This window comes from Trachurus japonicus, chromosome 14, assembly GCF_045865225.1.
Source record: "Trachurus japonicus isolate A0001 chromosome 14, Traja_1.0".
NCBI classification, from domain to species: domain Eukaryota; kingdom Metazoa; phylum Chordata; class Actinopteri; order Carangiformes; family Carangidae; genus Trachurus; species Trachurus japonicus.
Window position 1 is genome coordinate 8845305 of NC_140920.1, and position 18191 is coordinate 8863495.

General features: G+C 43.8%; 1 protein-coding gene across 4 annotated transcripts in view; it reads left to right on the forward strand.

Annotated features, from left to right (window-relative positions):
• auts2a (activator of transcription and developmental regulator AUTS2 a) overlaps window positions 1-18191 on the forward strand; it is a 326493-nt gene that overhangs the window by 212036 nt on the left and 96266 nt on the right. For all 4 annotated transcript variants that reach the window (XM_085797320.1, XM_085797321.1, XM_085797319.1 and 1 more), the window contains one exon: window positions 2617-2646. In XM_085797320.1, the coding sequence (XP_085653446.1) occupies window positions 2617-2646 (30 nt within the window). The remainder of the gene's footprint in view (window positions 1-2616; window positions 2647-18191) is intronic.

The following is an 18191-nucleotide window of genomic DNA, read 5'->3' on the forward strand; positions in this document are numbered from 1 at the left end:
GTGTAATATACTCATTTTTGTCAGTCTTTTCATTACACACAGGCTCCCAGGATTGGGCTAAAGTGTTTTTGACATTACATTTAACCAAAGCTCTGTAGGTTCATTCAGACTCACCCGTCAGTACCTGTTCATATTATCCAGTCAGAGCAATAACTGAATTTCTGAGCTCATGCTTACCTCCTGAAACAATACCATACCTCACTTATTAATGATGAGGCCTACTAGTAACCCTTCATGACATTTCCAGCTGCCAAGTGCAAAGCCGAGACTTTTTATCCTCCTGTCTGTTTCTAATGTAAGAGTCAGTATGTAGAAATAAAAGGAGCAAATGCCAGATATGCAGGGATTCTTCACTCCCGCCTCAGGTTGCTTTATGCATGAGGCGGCGCATTAGTTTACTATGATCACTTATCAGTGAGTGACAGCTCTGGCTTGTTTGTATGCCTGAGATGTGTTTTTATCTCTTTAGAGATATTATTATTTGTTACTTTTTGCTCTATACTTGAGCAGTGATTTTGAGGGAGCTTTGGCGTCTGTGCTGTAAGGACGATCAAATTGCCTGCCCTTGCCTGTCAGGCCTGATCTCAGGATTTTTTACTTTGCTCATTATAAAGGTATTTCCATTTTATTAAGTTTTCCCTTTTTTCCATCCTTTGTCGCTCTGGGAAATTTGCATACCTCTATTCCTGGGGTAAAAAAAAGTAATGACAGTAATTTCTTTTCTTTTCTCTCTCCCACCAGCCGTGTGAGTGCTTCGTTTAGTGGCACCTGTGAAAGCGACAGGCGCAGGGATGAGAAGTGAAAGAGAGCAGTTGATTAAATCATCATCAAGTCGTAGCACAGAAAGTCAATTCTGCTTGCCGTCTACAATGATATCCTTTTATCTTAAAGTAATGAGCTATGGCACTTTTGCATCGGGTAATACGATGAGTTCCATTAGCATGTTCCATTTGCTTCACAAGCAAGGGCAAGTCATTCCAGCCAGCTTCTATCTTGGCAATCAAAGCAATTGGCTGCACAGTCAGGGAACAGGAGAAAGGAGAGAGAGAGAGAGTGAAACAAGGGGACACGAGAAAGAAAGGCTGCCAGTGTTTTTTATGGATCACAACACAGTGGAAAAGCTAAAATTATGTCCATTATTTGAACCCCTTACACGCTTCTGTTCCTGCGTATGTAGTGTTCACAGGCAAAGAATGGACTAATGAGTGCTTGGTCGTATTAAAGTTGTCACATTCATGAGAGGACTGAATACATGGAAGCAGTTGAGACGGCTAATGCCGCTCATCAGATCTCATCTACTGCTGCATTAGTCAGTCCTGTGTAGGAGGCCACGAGAGAGAGAGAGATACATGGACGACACACCCATTTATTCACAAGCAAAAATAGATAAGAGATCCATAAAGGCACACGGTGCATTACATACACAATCACATGAAATCACAATCTGCACTTGTCTTTTCATTACCCTTATATATTCTTCCAGTTGACACTCTATACGGCTGCTCAGTCTCTGCACACTGTATTAAAATGGGGGTGGTTGGGGGGAAGAGAGTGAGAGAGAAATGGAGAGCAGGAGAACGTTTGAGGAGTGTTTGCCCAGTGCGTTTATTGCCTCTGCATAATTTATGAGCTGCTGGAGCTGACCATCATGGCGGTGTGCCGTGGGCGGCCCCTGGGGCCATGTGGGACAGGCCTGTAAATTGGATGCTATGCTCCTGCTGAGCTCGCAAGGCCCCCTTTTTTTTTTTTTTCCTCTCCATCCAGCCTGAGAAACACACCACCAACGAGCCCGGCCAGCTACCTTTGAGCTCTGTGGGGCCCCGGATCAGCAAAAAAACAAGAGATGGAAGCAAAATAAAAGGGAGAGTAAAGAAAAATGGCAGGGCCTTCTGTCGCTCACTCCCCGCGCTGTCAATCATTTCACCGCCTTCCTTCGCTCCCTCCCCGCTTTAATCGACACCCACCAACCCCTCCCTACGCTCCCACACACACCATGCCAACCTCTGCCCATATTCCCCCCCAGTGCCTTCTTCATTACCGACTCCAGTGCTTCTCTGCACCTCAGCCATATGCACAACGTTGAGGGCCGCCAGTCACCCAGCATTACACTAATTAGTTGATAAAGAATTAAGTGGACCTTGAAATTGAAATTGGAAAGAAAAAATGAAATCTAACCACTTTTTCCTCCCTCCATTACAGAGTTCCCTTTCCTATTCTTGTCATTCCTCCATCCCCCCGGCCTCAAGCAGGAACACACATCATGGAATTATAATTCTAGTGGCGGCTAGTGTTTTGAGATTCCAGCTCCGTCTGAATTTCACATAGTTTTCAGTGTTAACAAGGGCATGGCTGCTCATGAGAAATTAGCTTTGTTTCACATTGCACAGCTTGTGTAGAGAGCTAATGAAGTGATTTGATGATATGCAGACGCTGAATATGAGTATGTGATAAGTTTGTCATTAAAGACCTGATAAGATATGCCGTTTGCAAAGGTAAATTGGATTATGCCACTCACATGCGCCAGGGTTTGAGTACAGTCTAAGCAGAAACAGTTCGAACACAAGGATGCAGACTAATTATTTATAATTTCACCTTTGCCCTTTTCCTTTCTTGCAGTGCGACACCGAGAGCGACCAAGACGACAAGGTAAGCCAGCCGCTCGCTTTAACTTTTCATGTCCTGTTATTATTGCAGTTGTCATTTATCAGGTTTCATTGAGATTCAAATGTTTGACTTTCTTTAAGGCTGAGTATTTAATGTAATTAGAATTAAACATCCTGTTAATAACTATGAGAAAGCCTTAATTAGCTGCACATTAATTACAAATGGCTTAATGATGTGCAAAATCTAAATCGAACTGTTCTGGGTTTTTAGGATTTAGATGACATTAATATGAGACTTGCTGTGACAGCCAGGGCTCAGGGTGCAGGCTTCCTCTCACTAAAAGCTCAACACTGACAATTGCATCCACAGTGTGAAGTACAAGGCTTGTTCTTGTATATTCTCATGCCAGTTGTAGTCGTCTACCTCTTTTTGTAGCACACTGTTTGCCTAATTATAATTATCACAATCCCTATTATTATTCGCACTCCTATTATCTCCATCAGCACCTCCTACTGTCAGTATCTATAACAGCTTTCTCTAATAACATCTTGCATTTGCTCAGAAGTCCATGGTTTCATTTGTCTTACGTTTTACAAAAGAAACACAATTTGATCCTAAAAACAAAATAAGAAATGTATACACTGAGACGTGTTTTAGTTAAAGGTTTGAGGAGGTTTGCCGTGCCGTTCCTCTCCTATCCTGTCTGGATAAGAAGCTGTGCATGAACTATTGCAATGTGTTGTCTGCACTGACATATGGGCAGAAAATGAGCAGCGTAGATACAAATAGCAAACAAATGGCACAGCAGAATCAGTGTGGAAGGATTAGGAAGGTTAACATTGATGACAGACAGACATCATTTCTGTTACAAATGCCTTGGAGGTGCAAGGTGAAGCACCCATACAAATGACATACAGTGACTGAGTTCCTAACTCTGTGGAGAACAGCAAGGTCATCCCTGTATGTACTGACTGACTGATAATGTTCACTGTTACACCATTGGTCAGGAGAGTGTTAGACTTTTCTTATTGGTCTTTGCTCTCTCCCTTTTTCAAACAAGGACCTTATTTGTAATTCCCTCTGTGTCATGTGTGTAATTGGTCGTACTGACATTTTGGCACCGTGCCTTGTTTTGATCCTCTCCCCCGATCGCCCTGTTGAAGTTACTGCATTAGATGTTAATAACATTTGTAGCAGTAATCATTTTAAATTAAAAGGCTCTGCTACAGTAACCCATACACAGCCAGATTCAAAACCCAGTTTTTTCCACCCTCTCCATCCTTTAATGTTGTATAGCTCAAGTTCATAAACTAGACCGAATAAGAAATTGATCAAAGAATAAATATATAAAACATCATGGTGCGCTGTGTACCTATATTAATTAATAAAATATACAGAATGTTATATTGTATATGTTATATATGACTATTGTCTGTCAAATCCTGGTCAAAGGGAAATGTGTGGATTACAAAATCCAAATAATTGTGAGTATCTGCACGTTTGTTGGCTCCATCTTAAATATAATCGTGCAGCACCATATATAACATCCAGGTATTCACAGTTTGAGCATAACTCATAGATTCAAAGAGCAGCTATATTATCCAATGGCTTCTATAACAAGAGATCTAGATCCACTCTAATGATTTAGTAATGCCATTTGCTTGTGGTGTTTAGACTGTGCAGCAAATTGAGTCATTACTCAGTGTTGTCGATTTAAATTGCTCCTGTCTCGGTGGCAATTCCTTTTTGTTTCAGGAAGAGAGAGAGAGCATGGTGAGCCGTAATCCCCCCAGTGACTGTATTAATTCACCCTGGCTCACGTTACGCTCCTGATGAACAGCACCGACTGCACCTTCCTGTCATTGATTAATTGTGTGTTAAAGTAACAGAGGAGTGAATTAGTAAATAGGGGACCCCTATGACGGGCTGACTTATGTGTTCTTCCTTGATGTGAGGGACTAATTGAAGCTCCCACTCAACACTTTTTACCCCCCTTCCTCATCCCACATCACCTCTGCCACTATCTGCTCCTGCCAGGCAGCCGGGCAACGCTACGCCCACCGCCGCTGTTGTCATTTGCATTCTGTGGGCGGCGGCGCGGCGGTCTACTTTACAACGCAGCGGCAGAGAAGGACGCGGGAGAGCAGAGTCGTTTTAATGGGTCAAATGTATTCAGATGAGGACAAACGTGACTTATTTAGTTTCCCTTCAAAAGCAGGAAATGGAAAAAGTGTTCCCGGGAGAAATCATGTTCTGCCTGGTGTAGAAGGCCTCTGCCGTGTCGGCGGGAGCTGCCAGGCTCTGATAAGAGACAGCTATTCGCATCTCGGTGTTATGTGTGCGCACGCTTCCTGCTCATATGTTTGTGTGCGAATGTGTTGTGTGTATGTGTTGCAAACTGTTAGAGCTTTTGCTCATTACAAAGTGACCTGTAGGATGGGCCATCTCCAACATGACATGTTAATGGCATGCTGGGAGACAGGTAGGAGGCAGGCTCATTGGCAGTCACTCATCACACCACACTGGTATTATTATTATTAGCGCTATAGCCGTTATCTTTAGCATCTCTGCTAAGGCTCCCCGTCGCAGTGCTCCTTTCTCTCAGCCTGTATTCCTATCAAGCAGTCCAGTCATAGCTCGGATAATGAGAAGTGCAAGGTGAATACTTACCAGGTTTATGTTATGTTATGTGTGAGTAATGTGCCAGGGATATAACGCTCTGCAAGTTTAATATTTATTGTGTGTATCACTATCGCTCCTTGTCTACACACCCACACTGCAGTGAGGCTTTTGTATGTCAGTATTGATTGTTCATTTCATTCATATTATAGTATGTTGTAAGTGTAGAATGGATCCAGGGTGAAAAAAGGAGGCTGGAATGCTAGAAACCTCTCAAAGCTCTTCTTGTTGAGGATGTCCATGTTCGACCGTTGCTCGCATGTAGTTTTGCCCACTTCTCATTCCTGAAATTCAGCGAGTCTAAAGTGCTCTTGTGCTCCTCCTCCTCTCCACATAGTCCACCCAAGAAGGATCAGGTGGTCTTTTTATTAGGGTCTATATGGGACTGGCCCTGCTGTTCATGTGGTGCTGCTTGTTCCCTCTGTTTTACTGGCAGGAAAACTCACAGAAAAGAGCTGCATGGCCTCAGGTGTCCTTCATGTGCATCCAACAAAGCCCCAATAACATGACCTCGTTTCATGGTGTAGTTAACGCCAACAGGTCGTCCACCATCTGAGAGGGTTGTGGAGAAACATCCTGTTGGTGTGCATGATGCTCAGGAAAACCCATAACACCTAATATTAATAGGAATGTAAATGCACCCAGCCTCTTTTATTTTACTTTTTAAAATGTATGCACCCAAAACTCAACACGAATCATTTCTGATTAGAATCTAACGGCGGTAAATTTCTTCACCTTCTCCTCACAGTCTTTGTAATATTGTCGAGAGCGCTCAGGCACTTACTATGTCTGGACTTGCTAATGCTTAAGTGATTTTTGCTAGTAAGTGGCACCTTGAAACTGCCAGTCAAATGTTTTAGCATGAATATCAGCTAGTGCTCAAGTGCCTTCTCCAGCTTAACTGTTCACCAATCGCATTACTGAGGCCTTTTGTGGCATATAATCTGCCAGACTTTATCACTCCGCAGCTTTTTCATTTCTCCTTACACCACCTCTAGGTTTTTATTTTTTTATAGAGACCACACCTTTCCTAAATGTTATTTAGTTGCTTTATCGTTTTAAAAAAATGCTTTGGGTCTCATTAATGGCCATGCAACAGAGTGCTGTAATTTGCAGTGCCTTGCTGTTATTGGAGGCATGGGATCTAAGTGGATGCTTTAGAGCAGCCGAGAGAACCTGTTTGTCCTTGACATAAAATAAAGATCTGAACTGGTAATATATTTGCTGTTTCTGTTCCTTTATTGTTTTGCTGTGTTTGCCCTCAGGCAATTACAGCAGAAGAGTCGTGTTTCTCAATCACTCTGCAGCACTGTACATAAAACCATTTTATACCCCCACCCACCCACCCCCACTCGCACCCCCCTCCCCTCTCTCCACTGCAGTGGGAAGGATGAGTAATAAAAAGGAGAGAGCAACTTGTCAGCGTTAAAAGATTATGTGTTTTGCCCCCTCCAAAGGAAGAGAGTAGTGTTTACAGGCTTGAGTGGGTGCTCGCTAGGCCGAGGCTGAGGCTGATTGCACTAGAGTACCCTGTCAGCCAGTGATTTGTCATGTACTTTATCATCCTTGTCACTCTGCTGAGCGTTGTCATAGGTAACGTTCCCGCCTGCCCCCTCCCCCTTCTGTGCTTTGTACCCAGTCAGTGTAGGAAATTTGTATTTACTTTGGGGGAGTGTAATTTGTTCCTCATGGATAATATGACCCTTAGCGGAGCCGGATCACGGGTTAGTTGAAGTGATATTTTCCGGTAATGGTAGTCGTACATCATGGCTGTCAGGCCGGGTTAGGAGGCGAGCACATTACAGCTCCATTTTAGCACTGCAGGCATCTGGGATTATTTTCCATAACCAAGTATGACATGACCGCTCTGCGGAGTGCATTAAATTTTTACTAGCTTTTTTCCCCCCTCCCCTGGCAACTTCTGTGGCTTTTCCCCCGGTCTGGGTCTCGGGGCTGCCACGGTGATGGATACCCCCGGAGTCCCAGCAGCCCTGGCTAAGGTTAGCGGGTGTCGCAGACCTACACCGCTCCCCTCCATCCAATAAACGGCAAATCCCTGCTCCCTCTGAGGCGCACACAACACGAGCCCACGACTCGACCGGCGAACAGTATTGTGGCACTCCGGAGCTGTTGATTGTCTTCTTTTTCCTCTCCTCTTTTACTGTATTTTGTTCCTCCTCTTCTCCTTTCTCCCCCCATTTTGATTCTCCTCTCCTCTCCTTGGCAGCAAGGTCAGCGGTGTCAATGCCACCTCTTGCCGTTGACAAATGGTCGCCCCCTGTCTGATAATCAGTAGGGTCTCAGAGGTGGATGAGCAGGCGGAGCTCATTAGGGCGCCACAGATGAGAAATTAATGTGGAGATTCCAGGCCTGGCAGAGAGCTGCACTGATGGGGCCGGGGTGGGGAGGGGCTGGGGGCTGTCTGATGGATGACCAGGTCAGCAGGCAGCAGCACTCCCCAGACAGGCCCACACATACACAAACATACACACACCCACACACCCACCCACCGCCCTGTCCTCCCCCTCCCTCTACTCTGTATCTCCAGCCTCCCTCGTAGTGCAGCCCATCCCGCCTCCTCTCCTCTCTGCCCAGCGGTACAGTAATGACACCGCAGAGCGTAAGGCCACAGGAGAGAAGGTCAGAGTAGAGACATTTCACCCCTCAACTGTCACGCTGGTAATTAAATGGAAGCAGCCTAATTGACATAAATTTCCTCATCCCCTTTTTTTCCCCTCAAATAAGATGGTGACAAGGTGAAAATGTCAGGCTGTGGATGCACTTTACAGGTTATTTATACTGCCGATCCGTGATATTTCCATGCCAACAGATTGCATCTTCCCCTTCTTAACACTTGTGTGTTGATATGTTGAATGGGATTTATATTTAGACTTCATTTTCATACATTTTTTTGTGACACTTACTTAAAGGGATAGTTCACCCAAAATTTAAATTTCAGAAGTTTCAGAGTTATCCGTGGCTTCTCTGAGTTACAGGGGGTCTCGGCGTAGCAGTGCATGTCCATGTAACAGTTGCAAATGGATACCAAACTGTCTTCGTAACAAAAAGACACACCAAAAAACATCCAAATACCTCCATGCTGCTCGTATGTAATGTCTGTCTTGTATTGAAGCCCCGAAATGCGAAATTGTCCTGAAAAAAATTAAATAAGTCTATATTTCAAGCTTACATACGAGCAGCATGGAGGTATTTAGATGTTTTTTGGTGTATCTTTTTGTTACAAAGACAGTCGGTATCCATTTGCAACCGTTATATGGACATGCACTGCTACGCCGAGACCCCCGTAACTCAGAGAAGCCATGGAGGACTCTGAAACTTCTCCCAGCCCTTAGTCAACATTAGGGTAAGTAGATAATGAGTGAAATTTAAATTTTGGGTGAACTATCCCTTTAAATGCTACTGCGATTATCCACTTATTTTTCCTCAGTATAAGCCCAGCATTATATTAGTGGACACTGGTGGTGAACAGCTTCCTCCAGAACTTCCACCCACTCATGTTGTTGCAGCAGGTAAATCCTCAGTCTCTTTCAGTACTTCTCTATTTGCGAACACTCAGTCCATGTGAGGACAATGATCAACATGACATTAATACCGTCTGCGGTCTAATTTAATAGTGACGGCACTGTTTGCAAAGTGTTTGTACCATCAGTCTGAGTCTAAGCTTTTGTATTTAATTTGAAATGGAAAAATAAAGACAGGAACCTTCCACATTACAAGCTATAAACTGATAAGAAAACATCCAATAAAGGTTTTAGAGAGTCCCACAGGCGTTCAAAATAGGGCCTTGAAAGCTTTTTTTCTTTTCTTTTTTCTTTCAAATGGTGAATAGCCCTTGAAATTAAAAACCCCACCATGAAAGCTTCCCATCTTTCTGGACCTTTTTATAATCCAGCATTTACATTCATTCAGTCTCATTCAGAGGAAGAATGATCAAATCAGTGTTCAGGTTTTAAACATGAATAACAACCATACAATTAAAAATGGGCTCCAAGGTTTACTAGTAATTTGCAGGAATACATTTTTATTCTCTATCTAGTATATAAGTAGAGAAAGAGTGACAGGGAGAACAGATATATCAGAACAGCCAACCACTTACTTTTCATTTAAGGAGCTCTGAGCTTTCTATATACACATTTAATCTCCACCAACTTTCTGAAAAAAAAAACATTTGTACATGTTTATATGATGAACTAAGGAACGAAGGATAATGATTTTATCCATTTGATTCTTGCTTAACAGTTTCCATACAGCACTAAACTCGCCATTTACATAATTGCTCACAGTTGTCTTTTAGTTATGCATGCAAGTCTGAAAAGGTGTCTAAAGTGTAAAAATCCTGTTGCTCTGTTTTGATCAGATGTGTCTGGATTTATGTGAAACCTCTCCAAGGCAATTCAGGAACCTGTAAGCTCTAACTATAGCAAGCTGTGTAACTGTTAGATATTTGGTCACAAGAAGACAAGTTATAAAAGTCATGGATGTTGTATATTTGGACCCATGTAAGTTATACCGACACAGCAGTACGGTGATATTTTTCCTACAAAGTTGCAGTCCGGCAAATTTACCTGTAATGTGAAACTTCTTTTTTTGCATCACTGTTACTTATTAGATTTCCTGCATCTACTCTGTGATGGCTTTGCACATGGCAGTGTTTGTGTTAAAACATATAATTGTATAATGTTTGACTTTTACCTTGGGGTGTTATATTATACAAACCCTGATGTATTACTCTTGCCTCTAGAGTGCTCAACCTCACCATTCATTTATGGCGAACAATAAGTAAGGTAATAATGCACAGGTTTGAATAGGACAAGGTTGCCAAGTCCTTGAAAAGGAATGGCAAGAGGAAAAATACAGTTGTTGCAGTGACTCATGTTTCAAAGGCAATGATTCAATTCCCAAGGCAAGCTGAGAACACAGCGAATGGAAAATAATTCAATCAGCTACAAAAATCATAAATATGTTGTTTGACTGAGATGTTCACTCCTGTGGAAAGAAAAAGCCATTTCCATCTTTCCTGACCTGAAAAAGAAAAATGTCTCCGGCAAATTGTCTACATATATCAAAGACTTTATGAGGTTGGCCACATGCAGAGAGGCTTTGGAGTGGAATAAAAACACAGCTAAAGAAGTAATAAGTCCAGCACATATCCAAGTTTGTCAGATATTTTCCACTGTTTAAGTTGGGCACATGTTATATAACAATCAGTCTTCTTGCAACAAGTCTCCTTTATCTACCGATAAGACATATTATTCTTGGTAAATGCAATATTTTCATAACCATCTGTGCAGCACATCATTTATACCTCTCAATATTTCTAATAATGCCGCTAATGTTTTTTTTTTTGTTTTTTTTTACAGCACTGCAATAGTACTGTAGGCTCTGCAAGCCAAAAATAACATCCATGCTGCCAAACATGTTGAATTGGACTAAATTTTTAACATCATTGACCTGTGCAATAATGAACGTACCTCTGTGTGCTCCCATTTATCAGAAGTACAGACGGTAACAGAGCGCGCCGCGGCGTGCCGTGTGCGTAGAACCGTCTGGGTCATGTTAGGCCGGTGGATTTGTGGCCGATCAAGAGTGAGCAGCGCCCCGGCTCCTCAGGTGTCTGTCCTCATCTCTATTTATGAGGCAGTGTTGCCAGTTACCGGTCTTTAATAATGCATGGAGTAAGACCTTGGGTTCAAACCAGTGTCTCTGGAAACAGGCCGCTTATGGAAAAAAAAAAATTGGTTGTTGTTATGCAGGAAGCCCTTCACAGCGTCTGTCTCCTTTTTCTCACAGACTCTGCTCTTCATCCCTCAATGTCTCTCTATCTGCCCTCTCTCTCGCTGCTGAGAGAGAGTTCTCTGAAACACCAAGGTTAAACTTTCTCGCTGTGCTCGGTGGATGTCTGTCAAGTCCTGGCTCACCTGCACATAAGCCCCCACCCCCCAACTCCACCCCCAGCTACTGGGCCGGTGACTCTCACACAAACCCTCTGCCCCCTCATTGCCCTTTTGTCAAGCCAATGATTTCTGCAGGCATCTTCAGCTTCAGACTTGACTGGCTCCTCGCTCTCTGTCTTTCCACTCTCCACAGCAACCTCAGCTACCCACAGAAAATGGCTTTATCCCTGTAGCCAAGGCAGGATTTCTCTCTCTCTGCTCTTTGTCAGATGACAAAAGCTAACCCAGTGCACTCAACACAAAGAGTATGAATTATACCAAAGTAAGAGGGTGTACAGAATGTAGTGCAGTCTATGATTGATGACTGGTGATAATGCCGTGAAAATGTCATCACTGTCTACGAATTTATGACATGTTTTAGCTGTGTGGGGAACATGTGAATTATAATGAAGGTTAAAAAAAAACACACTTTAAAGCCCCAGTATGTAACTTATTTGGCTTTTTATTAGCAAAAATACGTATTTCACTGAAGTGGAATCACATCCGCATACAAATGAAAGCTTTCTCGTACCTTAGAATGAGTTGTTACAAGTCGTTACAAATACATAAGTGGGCGACACACCGAACCGAGGCGGCCATGTTGCATCGCCATTTTTTACGTTGAGTGGCAGCGTGACCGTAGGTAACCATGGAAACTCACCGGAGCTGTCGGCTCGGGGAGAAAGTTTTCCAGGTAGCGCCTGTTAAAACTGTCACCACTGTGTAGTGTGAGGAAGGACAGAGGCACCGGTGTTGCATTCAGGTGCAGTCAGGCAGACGGCCGTCGGCAAACCAACCGGATGTCATTTTACTCAACGAGAGAAAGACGGTCAAACGTGGGTCAGGTAAACAATACGACATCACCATGACAACATATTGTCACGCCTGTATTGTTTTGCCTCGTGCTGGCGGACCACTTGTTTACATAGACGCTTGTTTATCCTGTTACATGCAGCTTCTGTTGTCTGTCTGACGTCTGCCCCATTTCACGTGAATGCAACATCAAGAATACGTTCCGATGTGCAACCGCACCGCTACTGTAGATGGGGGGAATTACTACACATTATACCTTTAAGACGACAGTAGTTGAAAACTAAAGATCAACTTTACTCATCTGGTCAGGGTCATTTTGCCAGCAGAATTTGTACACATGATTGAAAATAACTGCAGAAATCTACTGTGTTAAGTCTTACAAGCAAATAAGTGCTTCAAAGGATGACATCCCTAATCTCCTGCTGCCACCAGTAAGCCACCCAGAAGCAGTGACTAACTACAGACGAAGACCCTAAATGAGGGGAATGGAGGGCAGGGCTGGTCAGAGTCACAGTGCTGTCCCAGCATGCATGGCAGCAGCCACAAACAATTCTAATGACATGAGGGGCTCTGAGGAGGAGGAGCTGCACGCTGTCAGTTGTCGGGTTCAGGCCGGTCCCCCCCCTTCCCCCTACGCATGCTTCCTTTGCAACCGCCACCGCCACCACCACACTTTGCTTGTTAGAGGCAGTGTAATTAGGTGGCTGAGCTTGTTGCAAGTAGCCCAGGTCACAGAGGCATGTCCAACCCTTGTCCTGATTGCTCCTTGGGGAATTATTGACAAAACACAAGGATCATTGCATGTTGGGCTCTAATTATGTGTACAAGACATAGATGGCCCTGGGGAAATTAAATGAAATTCCCCAGCTTGATGGGTCCTCTGCACTCATGGGATCCATTCTGTTCCTTATTAAGCTCAGCCATTGTCTGCTTTTATGAGGCTGCCGTGTGGAGCTAGGCACCAGCTAAATGCTTTTAAGTGTCTCTCTCCTCACAGTAGCAATGCATCAATGAGTCATGGTGGAAAATTGCCTGTCGATTGTGATCTATCCTGAAAAGAGTGTAAGCAATAAAGCAGCAAATATATTTAACTAATGCCTGCTAATATTGTAAATATAGGGTGTGAAATGAGACACCTGCATGGTGTTTCTATGTGTAATCAGTTTCTTGTCACTGCAGCTCGGTCTGGACACATCCAAACACCTCTGCTCTAATTCACCTGGCCCAGATACAAGACAGGAATTGATAGTCTCCTGCTTGTGCAAATGAAGTGATAAGGGGTCTCACCCAGATTACACAAGGACTAAGTGGCACCGAGGAAGCTTATGGAGATGAATGAATTCATGAGGCTGCCTGACCGATTCTTAAGAAGCAATGTAATAAGGGATAAATCAAACGGCTACCGTTTTTCCTCTGAATGATTTCAAATTAAAGCCAAGGGAGACGGCAAACCTTCCGGGAGAAGGCGGATGAACTTCAGTATACAACTGTGACTGACCCCTTATGTATATTTCTCTATCATTATAACATCCTCATGGCTAGTAAAAAAAAAAAAAGCTGCATAAGCAGTAAATACTCCATTCCTTTTGATTCAGCACGGTGGGATGCTAGCTGGCTTTGAATTGCCAGACTGTGGGGGCAGGCCTGGTCCCTGAGGTCTGCCCACTGATCATTCCTACCACTATTAATAATTGAGCATATTATGTTGTAAGGTGGTGGATCATCCAGGACCACTTTGCTGAAGCTGATTATCTCTATCTATTATCTCTAGGTCTAATGACTGCAGCTGTACTTCACTCTTATTATTGAGTCATACAAGCTACCACAGTATGAAAGCCGGTTACAAAATAGCATTAACAAGAACAGAGTGGATACCATACAGCATCATTATATGGCTCTTATACATGGCTCCAGCAGACAGCATCTTCTTCTACAATACTCTCTGGAGACCACTGTTGCCCACAGTGATTATCCCCCATTGATTGCTCACATAAAAGTTTGTACAAGGCAGCAGACACCAAGACCTCAGACAAACACGGGCCTTTATGAAATCGGAACCGTACATGAAAATGTCAGGTCGCCTCATTGATACGACCCACATTGCAACTGCACCCAGCTCCCTGGTCAATTAAGCATGGGGAGAGCGAGGACTGTATCAGGCCGTTCCCTTCCCAGTCTCACATGCCCCATGGCCATCCACACACACACACACACACACAGACTGAAAATGTTACCAGGACTAGCATTGAGAGAATAATTGGCAAAAGATGCAGATGTGCTGGCTGCTGCTACTCTGAGGCCAGATAGGAGAAATGTGATGTGTTTCGAATGGCAAGTGGAGAGGTGAGTCATACTGGCGCTGCTTGGTCCGTAATGATATTTCTGCTTGGCAAAAGCTGCGCAACCAAGGGGAGGGAGATGGAAAGAATGTCAGCAGCGCACGCACACGCTAATGCGAGGATGGCATTCTGTTGTTAGCTGTCACGCGTCGGCTCGAGTTATGTGATTTTAGAATCTACGGTCGCTGCCAAGACACCAATTTTCACGATGTTAATCAGTGCCAGGCGTCATCTTTGCCCATCTCTATCCTTCCTTCCATCGCTTCCCCCCTTATCCGCCTCCTCATCTTCATACACGGAAAGGCGTCACGTGAGCGCACGCACGCACGCACGGTCGCAATCAAAGTGTGTCAGCTCTTGAAGTTGTAGGCACAACAGTTCTAAATAACAAACCAAAAGACATATGCCCTTTGGGTGGTGAGATAGCTCATTACCTATGAGCGACCTTCCATCTGCACTCATGGCTGCTCTGGGAGCCATTATGATTATGATGGAAATCTCACAAGCCATTACTGGGAGACAGCACAGAGCTCATTGCAGACACACTAATGGACTCATTTGTAATTGGGAGAGAGGGAAATGACTCTGTGAGCTAGCAGTGGCTTTGTTTGATGGAGTGTGGAGGAGCACATACTAGATTTGACAAATGAAACAAGAGTTAGTTGTCTATGTGAACCAAACTCCTGTGTGCCTCTTTGATCAACACTCACATGCACGCACACATAAAAAAAAAAAAAACCCGCCACCATCCTCCTCTTTCTTGTGTCCGGCTGTGATTGAACTCCCAGGAGTCTGATCATATTCTCCTTTGATAAAGGTTGGGGGCGGGGGGGAGGTGGAGTTGAGCTGCAGGGATTGACAATGTATCGTTGGGACCCACAGGACGTGTTGGAAGAGTTATTAAAGCGCATACATTTCTCAGAGGTGATAATAGTGTGGAAATTGACTGGTAGGGGTTGGGTGGGGGAGGTGTCACCTCCTAAATCTTGGGATTAATGGTAAAACCCCATGCTGATCCCTCAGCAGGTTATTCAGTCATGAGCTCAAGTGGAGGCCTCGGGAAGATTTAAGCGCAAGGCTTAGTTGGCGTCTTGTTGGTTTCGCTTGTTTCTGTAATTCATCTGTGACTATACATGAAATCCATATCGATCCACTCTCACTGTGTGCAGAGATAGAGCATCCCTCGCTCCGTAACTTATCTCTCTCCGTCGGAGTTTATTTCAGCAACATCTGGGAAGGATGCTGCTGAGGTTTATTTCCTATTTCTCATTATTTTTAATTAGCTGAGATTCCTTGTTTTCTATTTGCATTGTCCCCACAGTGTTGGTTATGATTTGCTTGTTATGCCCCAATTCCAGGAGGATTAGAGTAACCATAAGTGCCATTGTGGTAAAACATCAGCTCAGCATGTGTTTACAACAATAATAATGAATACTTTAAAAGCCGTGGAAAATTATGTCTTTCTTTTGAGATTATACTAAGAAATAATTTTTAGTTATTTTGAGAGATGACCGCACAATATTGCCTCGCACCCAATTGGAAATGCAGGGAGTGGACATTTTTGCAGCGCAGCTTGTGTGCGTTGTTAGTCCACAACCTATTAAACCAATAGGACATTTAACCACGTTTATATAAGGAAGCTCCCTCAGCATGAACCTGAAGGGGACGAATCAGACAAAGAGATGGGAAGGCGGTGTTTTTTTTTTTTTTAAGGGCGGGGTGGCGGGGGGGCTAATAAGACTCCCCTGACCTCAGTGATTTATAGATTCATTTGTGTGCTTGTTTAGGAACCTGATCTGCATTATTCATGTCCACAGAGGCGCAGTACTGAGGACATTAGCTGGTTAACCCCTGCTCAGGTTAGGCCACATTATTTTAATGGCCACTGCCAGGGCAGGCCTCTCAGCTCCATTGTCAGGGAGGGGGAGGAGGAGGAGGAGGAGGAGGAGAGAGGAAGAGAGGGGGGAGAGAAAACAGCTCATTTATTCCAACCACACACAACAGCTATCTCCCCTACACAGGGAACAGGTGGGACCGGGGCATTATTATTCAATTGCGTCTGTTAACCGTAAACAATGCACAGCGCTTTAATGCTCACAAGAGGAGGATAATTGGTAACCGAATGCCTGGCGACTTTTGACTGCCACGCGCTCTTTTATTTATATGTCGCACTACACCACCTGTCATGCATACGATGTGACCACCGTCGCCCGTGTTTTTCTGAACATGTAATTACTATTCAACCCTGTAATGATCATGCCTCGTATAGCCATGAGGTAAAGACTGCACCGGCTTTGACACAAGGACACATTTGTCATCGTCTCTGTGGACGGATGTGGCAGGTACTCGTCATGACACACCAGTCTCCTCACATGGAGAAAAAAAAAGACTATAACATCAGATAACACTTTAGATTAGGGAACGCATATTCACCATTAACTAGGTTTTTATTAATATGCATATATAAGTAGCTTACTAGCTCCTTATTAGTAATTATTAGGCACATATTAACACCTTATTCTACATAGCCTGATTCTACCTCTATTACACCATGAATTAAGATTTTTCCTGATATTAACTCCTAATTATCGCTTATTCAGTGTAATGCATTAATGCTATACTAATTCAGAGTGATAAAGGAAGAATTACTGTTCTTGTGCTACTGCCCCTGTACAAGGCCCCAATAACCCACTGGTTATTCACATTCACATTATTCAGAAACAACAATGCATTAATTTACAATGAACAAGCGCTAATTAGGAGTTAATATCAGGAAAAATCTTAATTCATGGTGTAATAGAGGTAGAATAAGGCTATGTAGAATAAGGTGTTAATACGTGCTTATAAGGAGCTAGTAAGCTACTTATATGCATATTAATAAGCACCTAGTTAATAGTGAATATGTGTTCCCTAATCTAATAAGTGTTACCAACATCACAGTTTAATTTTGCTTTTATGTCTGTCTGGGTTAAATGTTTTGATTTTGAACAAGTTTCCTCATCCTTTTATCAAAAAATATAAAATACAATAAAGGGACACTTGTAATAATCAGTAGACTACCCCACTGTTCTTAATAATCTTTTATCTGCTATTTCATCACTATTCATTTCAGTAATGCAGCCATGAGGGACATATTGTGAAATATCCTTCTACTCTAGTATTATAGGATTCTTTTCTACTGTGATAAATGACACGCACACAATACACCCCAGTTTAAGGGAAGAGGCAGTGTGATAGTTTTCCTTCCATCTTCCTGGTTAAGATGATCCACCTCTTTCTGTGCTTTTTTCTCCTCCTCTCTCCTCTCTCTGGGGAGAGTGCCATCGCGCATTAAGAAAGACACGGAGAGCGGCAGCAGCATATGTCTGCGGCGGTGGATGCGGCGCTGACAGGCCGGGCTTATCGTCTCCGCCGCTCTTCAGTACAAGCGTGATTACCGCTGACAGCTCCCGACTGCTGATAAAAGTGGGAACATTAAAGAAAACAGAAGAGCCGCGCAGTCAACGCACCAGTGTTTCTTCTCATCAAGCCCCACCCGCCCCTTCCCCTTCCCCTCCTCTACACCCCAACCTCCTTCTAGTCCTCGTCTTCCCAGTACCCCACGCCAGGGTGTCAGAGCTGTCGAGAGCGGGAAGTGACATCACAAGAATTTGCCAGCAAGTCTTGAGGCTCATCATGTCAGCGGCAGCCTGTCTTGTGTCAGGCTTCCCCCAGGCAAGCTGTGATCCAGCCCTTGTCTCTGCACATCAAGACTCCTTGCCGAAGAGGGGAGGGAAGGAGGGGAGGGGAGGGGAGGAGGGAG